A 14891-nucleotide genomic window follows, 5' to 3' on the forward strand; every position below is an offset into this window, starting at 1 on the left:
TAATTGTCCCAGCACTGAGTACTCACTTCCAAGGCAGGACAAGAACTTCCTCTGATACAAACCCACAACAACAGGTTTTGAACCTTCGGTGGAGGGCTGCAGAGCTCGGCATCAGCTGAAAGAGACAAGATAACATGCACAGTTACAAATGATGTTCCTACTACAAGTGCTTACATCTGATAAGACAGCAGTGGACTCACGTGCACAGATTGTTGTGAGTGACAGTCCTTCTGAATTCCATTCTCCATCGTGACAGGTGAAGCTCTCCACCTGGCTGGTGAATCCCTTCTTACAAGTAATCGTGACACTTTGGCCGTCTGCATGATGACTGACCTGAGTTACCGCCTCCCCGTTAGAGATCACGAGCCTTCTCCACATGTGTTTGCATTACTCTGGGTGACACCATAACAATCAGGTTTGTATGTTGTTAGTAAGTAATAATAGTTATTTGTCTATGTTCACAGTTATTTTGCATCAGCTTGTAAGAATTAGGCGTCCATGGGGGTGCGGTAGTGTGCACCGTCTCAAAGTCACCGGTTTGAATCCCGGTTCGCCTGGGGGTCCTTCTCTGTGGAGTGTTTTTGCAAGAATTTGAAGACTTGACAAATCAGACATTCTGTGTGAGAGAGAAACTCCAATGTTTTCTACAGAAAATGTTGGATTGTGGTTGTTTTCTATTTGCCACAAACTAACATTATACCATCATTTTGTCCTAAAACACCAACTTTTAATAGTTTTTGATGGTCGGTTGACTGCTCATTCTTGCATTTTATAACTTTGTTGAGCGGGTGCTTGGCTCAAACTGCCAGAATCAACCCTAGCAAAGACATAGAAACAATTAAAAACCAGCATTTATCTCCGATAGTCAGAACTGAAACTTTAGAAATGTTAAATTCAACTTCTGATTGAGAATATAACCGTCCAGCTGTACATGAAAACTGCTAAACTGCTTGTACTTTGCTTTAAGCTGGTTATAACAAGACATTGTGTGTATTACCGATGCATAGATCAAGTCCAGACCACAGGCCACCATGACACTCAGCCTCAGCCTGGCCGTTGGTGAAGCTTATAACCTTCATCACAGGTGTAGTACAGTTTGTCACCGTCTTGATTCGGCAACAAATCCATGAGGGAACTAACGGACAATCTGTGAGAAAAACATACAGAATCAATCAAAGAAACAACACCCAGTGGTTCCAGTGGTTCCAGTGGTTCAGTGGTCCCAGTGGTTTGTGGCTCAAGGGAGGACAGTGTTGTCTTTGTTGCACATGAAACTATTTGAGAAACTACGAGATAGATTTTCTCTGTTATTTGACAGGAGCTCGGAAGAATAGTCCCTATGTCTGTGGTGAGTTTTGCTGCAGCGCCACCAGCAGGTCAAACCTTGCACTGAATTAGAGTGAGGATACTCAACTCGAGCATATATAATAATAATAATAAAAATAATAACACTTTTTTAGCACTTTTCATACAAGAGCTGCAGCGCAAAGTGCTTCACATACAATATAGATACAAATAAAACATGTTAAAATGAATCATATTAAAGGCAGCTTCTCAGTAATATAAAGAAGATGTTAAAATGACATTTAAAAGAAAATGAAATTAAAAAAATGCCCTCTCTGCGTGACCGTCCAGGTAAATGCGGTCTCACCTGAAACATCTGAATCGGTCCAAACCACCTTTGTCACAGACGATAGTGAAACTTATCTAGAGCATCTTTCCTGCAGCCGTGCACTGGACTCTTTCACCGTGCCTGTAACTTTCCTCTCATTGTGGATAATGTCTGCTTCTCTGATGTCTTGTTTTTTTACACTTTTCTCTGCAAGAAATTAATTTTGCGAGATGTTAATTTGTGGATATTATCCTAAATGCATGTGTATGAAACATGAAAATAGTAATCAAAAGGAAAAGCAGACAAAAAGAAACACTAAATGTGTTGTGTATTTCCTCACCTCTACATCGTGAGGATCCGCTCAACCATTTTCTCCCCAGGTGCGATAAAACTCTCCCTCGTAACCGTCCTTGCAGACATAATTGGCTCGATCATTGATCTTGTATTTGTCTTGAGGTCGATAATATCTGCATTCGCGACATCATGTCTGTCACATGTGATGGCTGAGAGATGAGTGAAAAAAATCCATGATATGTACATTGTTGTCCACGTTGGCTGTATTTAGGTAAGTCGTATGAAAATCACTCCTTCAAAGAAACTAACTTCCTAATTATGATATAAAGATGTCCCTGTAATGTTGAAATTACATAAATGAAGTTATGTTTTATTTGGTCATGTTTCAGTCTCTGTAGATGTTGATTAACATTGAAAGTCATTTCTTTCCCTTCACTCCTTTGTGCAGCTGAGAAACTGAACTTAGACATCATGGATCCTACAGTTTAAATACAGTTTCTAATTGAAATAAGATTCAGTTTCTCTGGTTGGTAGATTACTGATGAATAAAGTGGCTGATATGAGTTTGATGACCAACAGTTATTCCTGTATTCTACGTTGCAGGCACTTTGGGATCGTGGAGTAAGATGCAGGGTTACAAGACAAATATCTACTGTTGCAAAGATTCAAACTATAACAAACAAAATACTTTCATTCGTTTCTTCCTTTCATTGACTTTGTTCTGGAAAACAGCCGTTAGAGTTAAACATATAAATCCTGACTTCACCAAATCTCAATGAACACATTCAGTAAATTACTTATATTGACATTTGCAGTTTAACTTGATGATACCTTCACACAATGGATCTGGTTTCCGGCCCTCTCTGGTGCAAGTGGCCCTGGTGGCACCACCACGTGCCTCTTGTAGCTATTTGTGCACGATATCAACTCATCCCCCAATTTCTTCTGTTGTCTCCAGTAGTTGTCCCACCTATCCTGAGCGGATCTGGTCGATTGCTGCATGTAACACTCTGAAAAGAGAGGGACTGGTTCATCTCAGGTGATCGATATAACACTCAAGAATCATTATCTCCACGTTAGGTTAATAGTCGAGAGGCCACGTTGTTCCATACCTTGGCATATGGGTCTGAGAGACCACTGTCCATCATTTTGGCATGAGACCACTGCTGATCTCTGCAGTTGGTCAGAAATCCAGTATCCTCTGTCCACATGTCACTGTGACTGTGTCCCCAGATGAAAACACGCTTTTGTAAGAAGAGGTGATACTCGGTTCCATGGGTGGCGGCAGTTGCAGTTTGCATGTTATCGCTCACGTTTGTTGGAGATGAAGTACATGTTCTGGTTAGTTTATGTAACCATGACGTCAAGCGTCCCTACAGCACCAGTCTTCACCCTGTGGGAATTGCTGGCGTGACACATTTGGGTCGTTGACTTCATACTTACGTTCACATGCAGAGTGGGGCTCCACTCGGCTCTTAACCAGTTTGTGCACTTTGGTCTGTCTTCAGTGGGCTGATCAGGATTGCACTGGAAATGCAATAAGTCATCTTCCTTATGCTCTTGGTGTCTCACGCACTCTGCCATTTTCAATCACAGGTACCAGACAACCTATCCTGTTGAAGAATAACACACAACATTTGCTCACAGAAAAGCCAAATCAAATTGTGACCACAATGCATCGGCTATCTGCTTTTTTAAAAATATGTCTGCATTCATATGCAAAGCTGTTGATAGAGATTAACCAAAATGTGAAAAGAATCACTGTTTGTATTTTGGGCAGAGAAACATTTGACTTGTGTCTGGCCTGAGTGAGTCTAGAATGAGTATCTAGTAGGCAGTGAAAACAGAAGTAGTGTAGAGTTTGCATGGTGGCAAATTGTGTATTTAATAATGCTGTTATATCCCACAATAAAAACTAGAATGGTCCGTAGAGCTCATACCTCCAACAATCCCCTTATAAAACCACTTTTAAATTCACTATATCCAGATTTTTTATTTGTATCTGCAAATCCTGCGCACTGATTTAAAAATCAAGATTCATAGATAAGTTTTTGAAAATGTTGCGGTTTCAGTCTTTATGCTAAGCTAAGCTAACTGTAACTCGCTGTAACTTAAAGAGCAGACGTAGAGATTTGTTCTTCTGAACTAATTCTTATCAAGTTGAACTCAAATGTGACTATTCCTTCAGATTGATTTCTAAGTCCAATCATTCTTAACCAGTTCTGTGATCTGTTAAGTTTATAGCTGTTATCTTTCACTCTCTTTTGCACTTTAGCCTTAAATTGACAGCCATAGAAAAACCATCACAGCATCTGCAGCAAAAAAAGAAAAGACGCTGGAGATTCTTGGTTTCGGCTCGGAAAAATAATTCAACACGCTGTGTTGTGACTGCCCGACTCTAACTGGATGGTCTCTCACTGGTTCCTGTGGGTTGTTACACGGTTCCACACAGCGGCCAGGAGGTGGTTACCGGTGGATTAGTCATTAGCTCATGCATGTGTGCGTTTCTTACCGTTACATGTCGGAGCTTCTCCGCTCCACTCTCCGTTTTCATTACAGTAGATCTCTTGTGATCACTCAGGATCTCGAGCTGGACTTGCAGCTAGATAGAACAACGTTGCCAGCGTTTTGCTTCCTCCGGGTCGATCACCTGCACGTTGTTGCTCACGTGGATCACTGGGCACTGTTGGGCTGGAAGGAAAACACGATAGAGAAATACATCTGATGAGTGGAAAACCTTTGAAATGGAGGTAGCGGTGCACTACAGAGAAATATTTCCAAAGGGCTACACAGAAAAATAAACAGTAGATCACATGACCACATGACCTCGCTTGAAAAATACGAATGAGAGAAAATCAGCTCATGAGAAAAATTCCTTTCATCTATAAACGTGCACAACCAAATTCAGCGATAACTGGACATTATAATTTAAACCCAACATTGTAAATCAAACAGAATAAACTGAAATACTTCGTTTGGCAAAAGTTTATAACACGTTTACATTTCGTGCCTCTACGACTGCCATTTTACCCTCACGATACAGAGCAGTTGAAAAAACCACTGTAACCAGTACTGCAGCTCACGCTTATATTGTCTCCCGCCGACGTAACTGGCCTCAGCCAGTTGTGTCGAAAGTGGAATCAAACAAGGGCCCATTTAAAAAATCTTGAAGTGTACAATCTGGGAGAGGTTCTATAGAGAGAAATACATAGTTGTACAATTTCCGTGTTCAGCATCGATAAAATCAAGGAATTACTTGAATAATCAATAATCAAGAAATCCTTGGTCTTACCTTGACTTTTGACGAAGGGTCAACGTGTGCATCAGAAAAATAGGACACAGCTTCTGGTTATTACGTGCATTTTATCCTCATTACCTGAACTGCCAAACAGAAGAAGAAACTGGAGACTGCAACACTATAATACACAGAGGAAGTGTGCAAAAAGAGGCTGCTCAATGATTTACACAAGTCTGATCCTACCTCCAGATATAAACTCTCAGACTCACGGGGGAAAAGAAAACAGAGGAAGTGACCACACACACACACACACACACACACACACACACACACACACACACACACACACACACACACACACACACACACACACACACACACACACACAGCACGGCCTCACATGACGCATACAACAACAAAAACTTGGAATTCAGGATATGTTCTAATAATATGGCTCTGTACATATACAACATACGATTTATATTGCAGAATGTGATAAATGAGTCAGAAATTCACTAAAGGAAAAAAATAACATGATTGATTAACTGAAAGTAATTCTATTTGTAAGTAATCTTTCTTGTTTAATATCCAGTGTAAAAAAATTATTCTGTAAAAGTTTGTTTTCTCTCTGAATCATTAGCGCTTGAATCAATTGAGTAAACAAAATACGCTGCATTTCAACAAGTCAGCTCAGACTCTCAGCCAATCTAAAGTAAATATGAAATAAAAAAATAAAAATAGGCAAAGCAGCTTTTCGCGCCTTTTTCGATCAAAAATCGATACGTTTCTGTCAGAAAATCTGAAAATAACTTCATTTCCTCAGATTCAGTTTATACAAATGTGTTGTTGGCCTTGTGTCGGTGAAACATCTGCCAAAAACTGTGAGGACAAATGTTAGCTATGCTGCCTCAGTTTGGACAAGTTCAGCACAGTTAAAGCAATGCAGGACTCTCCTTCATTTCTCGAATGCGTCTTCATGTTATTCATCTGTTGGACCAGAAGCTGTTTGGACAACTAACTAAAGCAAGTACCCCTGACTAGTCAACTGAAGGACACAGCTGTGGAGGAGTTGCTCAGCAGTGACCCCTTGAGGTTCTGCATAGACGTTGCTCCACAGAGACAAAACAGAATAGATATAATGAGAATAAACTGTAGAGTCAAAGCATGTAGTTCAATAATGTAGCAAACATTTTCTTTGACTAAGCAAGTTAAACCACTACAGTTTAGTCTTTACCGTTGTATTTCCATATGCAGCTGAATATAATCTTCGACACTGATGAAGAAATAATTCCCAGTTAGAAGAAGCTAATGTTTCTTGAATCTGGTTGATGGAGTCAATCGTTGGGGCAGAGAGACCGGCGGCGAATGCACGGAGCAGACGTCAAGACAGATGGCGCCGAATATTCAGATGATGCGAAATTACAGACGAGCGGATGCACCACCATCGGATGTGTTCGGTTCTCTGGAAAAACAGAGTTCGTTTGAATGCAGTTATAGAAACTATGTGGTAAATGTTGGGTTTATTCATCATTGCACTGGTTCCTCTGAATGAAATGACAGGATGATATTTATAAGAATAGAATAGAAGATATTTATCTGGGCAGAAATTTGGCTGCAAAGCAAAACACACGTTGTGATAAAATGGGTTAAAAGACTGATCATTAATTCAGATATACATTCACACATAGATACATACTACTAGTAACATAGATGAAAATACAAATAAATTGAGTTTATAGACGTAATCATCTGAGGAAAAAATGTACAAAGTAAAAATGTCGCCAAGGTTGATTGAACAAGGGTTTATATCACCAACAAACTTATCTCATCTTTTAGAGATACGACACTTTGGCCTAAAGATCAATGATAAAACTTTAAAGCAAAACTATGCAACTTAAAACAGCAGCTTGATTAAAGTGAGTTTGATGTTTGAGTGAGTGTGAACATGGAGAATGTTTCAAAGAAGCCATTAAAATACGCAGAGTTCTGAACAGAGTTTGGTGGATTTGTTACAGCAGTAGCTCCTCGGGATCAGGAAGCAGAGGATCATGGGTAATATCAGTTTGTGTGGGACTACGCAGTCAGAGCCATTGATTCCTGTAAGTTTCTGTCTGTTGTGTGTCTTTAATCATTTTGCTGTGTTGTTGTGTGTTTGTGTTATTATTTCTGTTTTCAAACATGGACATTTTAAGATCCAACATTTTTCCCCATGAACCAAAGAAGAAGATCATTAATCTCAAGTCAATAAGTGACCTTGACAAAATCTATTAAGATTTCTCTATTGACAGAAATTCAGTGTAGCAACAATCCTGAACTGTTTATATCACACAAATGCCAACATGTTTGATCTAATATATATATATATATATATATATATATCTCACATTATTTTTTATTAATTTGCAAAAATAAAACCTGCTCTCTGGGACGTGACATACAGTAATTAATGTATTTTTTCCAGTATGAAGCAAAAACCTAAGCTGTCACCTTCTCCCCTTTTAAACCAAATCTACACCAAAAGTCTTCATTTCTCAGGGAATCTCACATTGAGAAATGTCTGGTTGGACTTTGTGTGTCTGTTTCCAATAAATACTCTTTGACAACTGGACGTTCCTGTTTGTATTTTGCTGTCCACAGTTTGTCTATCGATTTCTACCCCAGTGGGTTTTTCTGCTGTGGCCTAATAAAGGACGGTGTCAGACTTTTCCAGCCAAAGTCCATTTCTGTGCGCTGGTCCATTCCCAATGATCCCTCCATACTGTTATCCCTCCTTCCTTGTTTTTAACTTTCAAAATAAACCGAGGATCAGAGAAACAGATAACAGTTAAATGTGCAGTTAATTGTGTGTTTTCTTCCTCTCAGCACAATAAAAAGTCAAAGTGGAATACTTCAACACACTTTATTGTCATTTTGAGGCAGAACAGTTTTTATTAAAATGACACACCACGATGACGTACATCAGTTCCAGTAGTTATGACCGGACCGATTCACGACCCCTCAGTGTTTATCACATCCATTGGACTAGAAAGCCTTTATTGGCACGAGGGCAGGTGCAGCACGCCGTCGAGGCACATATGACGCATCCCCCAGGAGCCGACAGTTCTTCCTCTGGTGCAGCTGAACTCGATCTCATCACCGTGGGCTAAATACAGTTTATCCTTTCGGCCGTATCTGAACCTAATGTTACGTCCCCTCATAGCTTCTTCGTCCACAGTGCAGGGTCCTGAAACAGATCAAACACATCAGACTCCAAATACATATATATACATACACACACATACATACACACACATACACATACACATACATACACATACATATACATACACATACACATACACATATACACATATATACATATACGTATATACACATATACACATATACGTATATATACATATACAATATCATTATCAGTACATACACATATACGTACATACACATATACGTATACGTACATACACATATATTACACATATACGTATACGTACACACACGTATACGTACACACACACACATATACACATACACACATATACATATACACATACACATATACACACACACACATATATACACATACACACATATACACATACACACATATACACATACACATATACACACATACATATACACATATACATATATATATATACACACATATACATATATACACACATATACATATACATATATATGTACACACATATATATATATACATATATATACATATATATACACACATATACATATATATATATACACACACATATACATATATATATCACACACACGTACACACACACACACGTACACACACACACACATGTATATATGTATATACATATATGTATGTATATACATATATATACATATATGTATGTATATCATATATGTATGTACATAATATACATATGTATATACATACGTATGTATATGTATATATACATATGTATATATATCATATGTATATATATACATATGTATATATATACGTATATATACATATGTATATATACATATATATGTATGTATATACATATATATACACACACACACACACACACACACACACACACACACACACACACACACACACACACACACACAGCTTAGCCTAGTATAATTATTAAGCCCAGTTGTGTTACCCGTCCATGAAAAGGGGAAAAAAGGGTTATGTGCTGTTTGAAGTCCAGTGAAGTCGTCTTGCTGGTTTGTGGCTCCTGTTGTTGTGGTTCTGCTGTGCAATGCAGCTCTTGTGCTGAAGTTCTTAGGCAGGCTCTCACGTCGCTGCCTTTGGAAGCTTTTAGCAGTCTGCTCCAGGCAGGCCTGCTTCAAGGTCGGTAGAGCTTGTGGTGAGGAAGTTTCCCTCACTGGGTGAGTGGAAAGCTGCACCTCTCCTCCACTGAAGTTGAGCAGAAAGAGAGGTGAGCTGGTGATCTCATGGGTCATGGGGCCCAGAGTGACCATTAGTGGTAGAAACTTGTGTCGAGGGTCAGTTTTCACACCTCTGTGTGACGTTGAAGCACCCTGGGAGACAGAGCTCTGGAGGCTCTGGTTTGTCTCCAGAACAAAGAACATGTGGTCAGGGTTTGACTACACATGTAGGCCGAACTGTAGTTCACAAATACCAAGTCCCAACACACTGGAAATTAAAACTAGTGCTACCTGTAAAAGATGTGGTTGTGACTTACTGAGGCATCTTATCTCTTCGGTCCATTCACCGTCGTTGCACGTTTTGAAGGGTCCTCCCTGCATGGTGTAGTAATTCTGACAGACGTATTCAACCCTTTCATTGTGTCTGTAGCTGGACTTCAAAGACTTCTTGGTGTCTCCGTTTTCAAGAGGCGGTGGTTGCTCACAAGCCAGAGGAGCTGAGGGAGTGTGGCACATGACAGAGAGAACGCGTTTGGTTGTTACACTTTTAATATTAAGACATTTTAAAACTGTCTTTGCGGCCATAAAAGCAACTACTGGCAGCTACTGCCCTCGATTGAATGAATTCTGTGGGAGATGCTGCAGAGAAAGTAGAAAATTCCCTCAAATGAAGTTATGTTTTATTTTGGTCATGTTTCAGTCTCTGTAGATGTTGATTAACATTGAAAAGTAATTTCTTTCCCTTCACTCCTTTGTGCAGCTGAGAAACTGAACTTAGACCCTGGATCCTACAGTTTAAATACAGTTTCTAATTGAAATAAGATTCCTGGGTCTCTGGTTGGTAGATTACTGATGAATAAAGTGGCTGATATGAGTTTGATTACCAACAGTTATTCCTGTGTTCATGTTGCAGGCACTTTGGGATCGTGGAGTAAGATGCAGGGTTTACAAGGCAAATATCTACTGTTGCAAAGATTCAAACTATAACACATTCGTTTCTTCCTTTCGTTGACTTTGTTCTGGAAAACAGCCGTGAACACATTCAGTAAAAAATAATTAAATTGACATTTGCAGAAGTTTAACTTGATGATACCTTCACAAAATGGATTTGGTGTCCAGCCCGCTCTGTTGCACGTGGCCCTGGTGGCACCACCCGTGCTCTTGTAGCCTGTTGTGCACCGATATCTAACCTCATCCCCCAATTTCTTCTGTTGTCTCCAGTAGTTGTCCCACCAATCCACGAGCGGATCGCGTTGATTGCTGCATGTAACCTCTAGAAAAAGAGAGGGACTGGTTCATCTCAGGTGATCGATATAACACTCAGAATCATTATCTCCGGTGAGTTAGTCGAGAGGCCACGTTGTTCCATACCTTGGCATATGGGTCTGAGAGACCACTGTCCATCATTTTGGCATGAGACCACTGCTGATGTTCGCAGGGGGTCAGAAATCCAGTGTCTCTGTCCACATGTCACTGTGACTCTGTCCCCAGGTGAAAACACGTTTTTGTAAGAAGGGTGATACTCGGTTCCATGGAGTGACGGCAGTTGCAGTTTGCATGTTACCGCTGCGTTTGCTGGGAGATGAAGTACATGTTCTGGTTAGTTTGCTGTAACCATGACGTCCATGCATCCCTACAGCACCAGTCTTCACCTGTAAGGGTGCTGACATGACACATTTGGGTCGTTGACTTCATACTTACATTCACATGCAGGAGTGGGGCTCCACTCGGCTCTGATCCCGAGTTTTGTGCATCTTGAGGGTCTGTCTTCAGTGGGCTGGAATCCAGGATTGCACTGGAAATGCAGGATGTCATCTTCCTTGTACTCTTGGATGTCTCCAGGCACTCTGCCATTTTCAATCACAGGTACCGGACAATTTATCCCTGTTGAAGAACAACACACAACATTTGCTCACAGAAAAGCCAAATCAAATTGTGACCACAATGCATCGGCTATCTGCTTTTTAAAAATTTGTCTGCATTCATATGCACAAAGCTGTTGATAGAGATTAACCAAAATGTAGAAAAAGAATCACTGTTTGTATTTTGGGCAGATAAACATTTGACTTACCTATAGAAATAGGTGAAAACAGAAGTAGTGTGGAGTTTGCATGGTGTAAAATTGTGTATTTAACTATTAAATGCTGTGATTTCCTCACAATAAAAACTAGAATGGTCCGTAGAGCTCATACCTCCAACAATCCCCTCATAAAACCACTTTTAAATTCACTATATCCAGATTTGTATTTGTATCTGCACCAAATCACACGCACTGATTTAAAATCAAGATTCATGAATCGTTTTGAGAAAATGTTGCGGTTTCCAGTCTTTATGCTAAGCTAAGCTAACTGTAACTCGCCTAACTTAAAGAGCAGACGTGAGATTTGTTCTTCTGAACTAATTCTTATCAAGTTGAACTCAAATGTCAAACTATTCCTTCGAGATTGATTTCTAAGTCCAATCATTCTTAACCAGTTCTGTGATCTGTTAAGTTTATAGCTGTTATCTTTTCACTCTCTTTGCACTTTAGCCTTAAATTGACAACCAAGAAAAACCATCACAGCATCTGCAGCAAACTGGAGATTCTTGGTTTCGGCCCGGAAAGAAAATAATTCAACACGCTGTGGTGTGACTGCCGACTCTAACTGGATGATCTCTCACTGGTTCCTGTGGGTTGTTACGGTTGCCACACGGCGGCCAGCAGGTGGTTACCGGTGGATTAGTCGTGGCTCATGCATGTGTGCGTTTCTCTTACCTTTACATGTCGGAGCTTCTCCGCTCCACTCTCCTTTTCATTACAGTAGATCTCTTGTGACCCACTCAGGATCTCCGAGCTGGACTTGCAGCTGAATCGAACAACGTTGCCAACGTTTGCTTCCTCCGGGTCCCGATCACCTGCACGTTGTTGCTCACGTGGATCACTGGGCACTGTTGGGCTGGAAGGGAAAACACGATAGAGAAATACATCGGATGAGTGGAAAACCTTTGAAATGGAGGTAAGCGGTGCACTACAGAGAAATATTTCCAAAGGGGCTACACAGAAAAATAAACAGTAAGATCACATGACCACATGATCTCGCTTGAAAAAATACGAATGAGAGAGAAAATCAGCGACTCTGCACTAACGAGAAAAATTCCTTTCATGTATGAAACGTACTGTAAATTCAGCGATAACTGGACATTATAATTTAAACCCAACACTGTAAATCAAACAGAATAAACTGAAATACTTAGTTTGGCAAAAGTTTATAACTTACGTTGACATTTCGTGCCTCTCGACTGCCATTTACCCTCGATACAGAGCAGTTGGAATAAACCACTGTAACCAGTATTGCAGCTCACGCTTATTTGTTTCCCGGCGACGTAACTGGCCTCCAGACCAGTTGTGTTGAAATTGGAATCAAACAAGGGCCCATTTAGAAAATCTTGAAGTGTACAATCTGGGAGAGGTTCTATAGAGAGAAATACACAGTTGTACAATTTCCATGTTCAGCATCGATAAAATCAAGGAATTACTTGAATAATCAATAATCAAGAAATCCTTGGTCTTATTTGTATCTGCACCAAATCACACACATTGATTAAAAAAAAAAAAAATCAAGATTCGTGAAAATGGTGCAGTTTCCAGTCTTTATGCTAAGCTAAGCTAACTGTAACTCGCTGTAACTTAAAGAGCAGACGTGAGATTTGTTCTTCTGAACTAATTCTGTTAAGTTCATAGCTGTTATCTTTTCACTCTCTTTGCACTTTAGCCTTAAATTGACAACCAAGAAAAACCATCACAGCATCTGCAGCAAACTGGAGATTCTTGGTTTCAGCTCCGGAAAGAAAATAATTCAACACGCTGTGTTGTGACTGCCGACTCTAACTGGATGATCTCACTAACGAGAAAAATTCCTTTCATCTATGAAACGTACTGTAAATTCAGCGATAACTGGACATTATAATTTAAACCCAACACTGTAAATCAAACAGAATAAACTGAAATAATTAGTTTGGTAAAAGTTTATAACTTACGTTGACATTTCGTGCCTCTCGACTGCCATTTACCCTCGATACAGAGCAGTTGGAAAAAACCACTGTAACCAGTACTGCAGGTCACTCTTATTTGTCTCCCGGCGACGTAACTGGCCTCCAGACCAGTTGTGTCGAAATTGGAATCAAACAAGGGCCCATTTAGAAAATCTTGAAGTGTACAATCTGGGAGAGGTTCTATAGAGAGAAATACATAGTTGTACAATTTCCGTATTCAGCATCGATAAAATCAAGGAATTACTTGAATAATCAATAATCAAGAAATCCTTGGTCTTACCTTGACTTTTGACGAAGGTCAGCGTGTGCATCCAGAAAAATAGGACACAGCTTCTGGTTATTACGTGCATTTTATCCTCATTACCCTGAACTGCCAAACAGAAGAAGAAACTGGAGACTGCAACACTATAATACACAGAAGGAACTGTGCAAAAAGAGGCTGCTCAATGATTTACACAAGTCTGATCCTGCCTCCAGATATAAACTCAGACTCACGGGGGAAAAGAAAATAGAGGAAGTGACCACACACACACACACACACACACACACACACACACACACACACACACACACACACACACACACACACACACACACAGCAGCGGCGGCCTCACATGACGCATACAGCTTAACAAAAGCTTGGAATTCCAGGATATGTTCCTAATAATATGGCTCTGTACATATACAACATACGATTTATATTGCAGAATGTGATAAATGAGTCAGAAATTCACTAAAGGAAAAAAATAACATGATTGATTAACTAAAAGTAATTCTATTTGTCGTAATCTTTCTTGTTTAATATCCAGTGTAAAAAAATTATTCCTGTAAAAGTTTGTTTTCTCTCCCCTGTGAATCATTAGCTTGAATCAATTGAGTAAACAAAATACGCTGCATTTCAGCAAGTCAGCTCAGACTCAGCCAATCTAAAGTAAATATGAAATAAAAAATAAAAATAGGCAAAGCAGCTTTTCAGCGCAACATTCGATCAAAAGTACGATCGTTCTGTCAGAAAATCAGAAAATAAACTTCATTTCCTCAGATTCAGTTTATACAAATGTGTTGTTGGCCTTGTGTCGGTGGAAACATCTGCCAAAAAACTGTGAGGGACAAATATTGCAGCTGCTGCCTCAGTTTGGACAGTTCAGCACAGTTAAGCAATGCAGGACTCTCCTTCATTTCTCAATGCGTCTTCATGTTATTCATCTGTTGGACAGAAGCTGTTTGTACAACTAACTAAAGCAAGTACCCCTGACTAGTCAACTGAAGGACACAGCTGTGGAGGAGTTGCTCAGCAGTGACCCCTTGAGGTTCTGCATAGACGTTGCTCCACA

General features: G+C 39.8%; 1 protein-coding gene across 1 annotated transcript in view; it reads right to left on the reverse strand.

Annotated features, from left to right (window-relative positions):
- Positions 1 to 14891, reverse strand: part of LOC118121125 (complement factor H) — a 74088-nt gene that overhangs the window by 41767 nt on the left and 17430 nt on the right. Inside the window, 8 exon segments of the mRNA XM_047342955.1 lie at positions 10619 to 10798; positions 10897 to 11091; positions 11227 to 11409; positions 12281 to 12316; positions 12319 to 12411; positions 12414 to 12461; positions 13543 to 13737; positions 13838 to 13981. Of these exon segments, the coding sequence (XP_047198911.1) occupies positions 10619 to 10798; positions 10897 to 11091; positions 11227 to 11409; positions 12281 to 12316; positions 12319 to 12411; positions 12414 to 12461; positions 13543 to 13737; positions 13838 to 13981 (1074 nt within the window).

This window comes from Hippoglossus stenolepis, chromosome 14 (assembly GCF_022539355.2).
Source record: "Hippoglossus stenolepis isolate QCI-W04-F060 chromosome 14, HSTE1.2, whole genome shotgun sequence".
In the NCBI taxonomy this organism is placed as follows: domain Eukaryota; kingdom Metazoa; phylum Chordata; class Actinopteri; order Pleuronectiformes; family Pleuronectidae; genus Hippoglossus; species Hippoglossus stenolepis.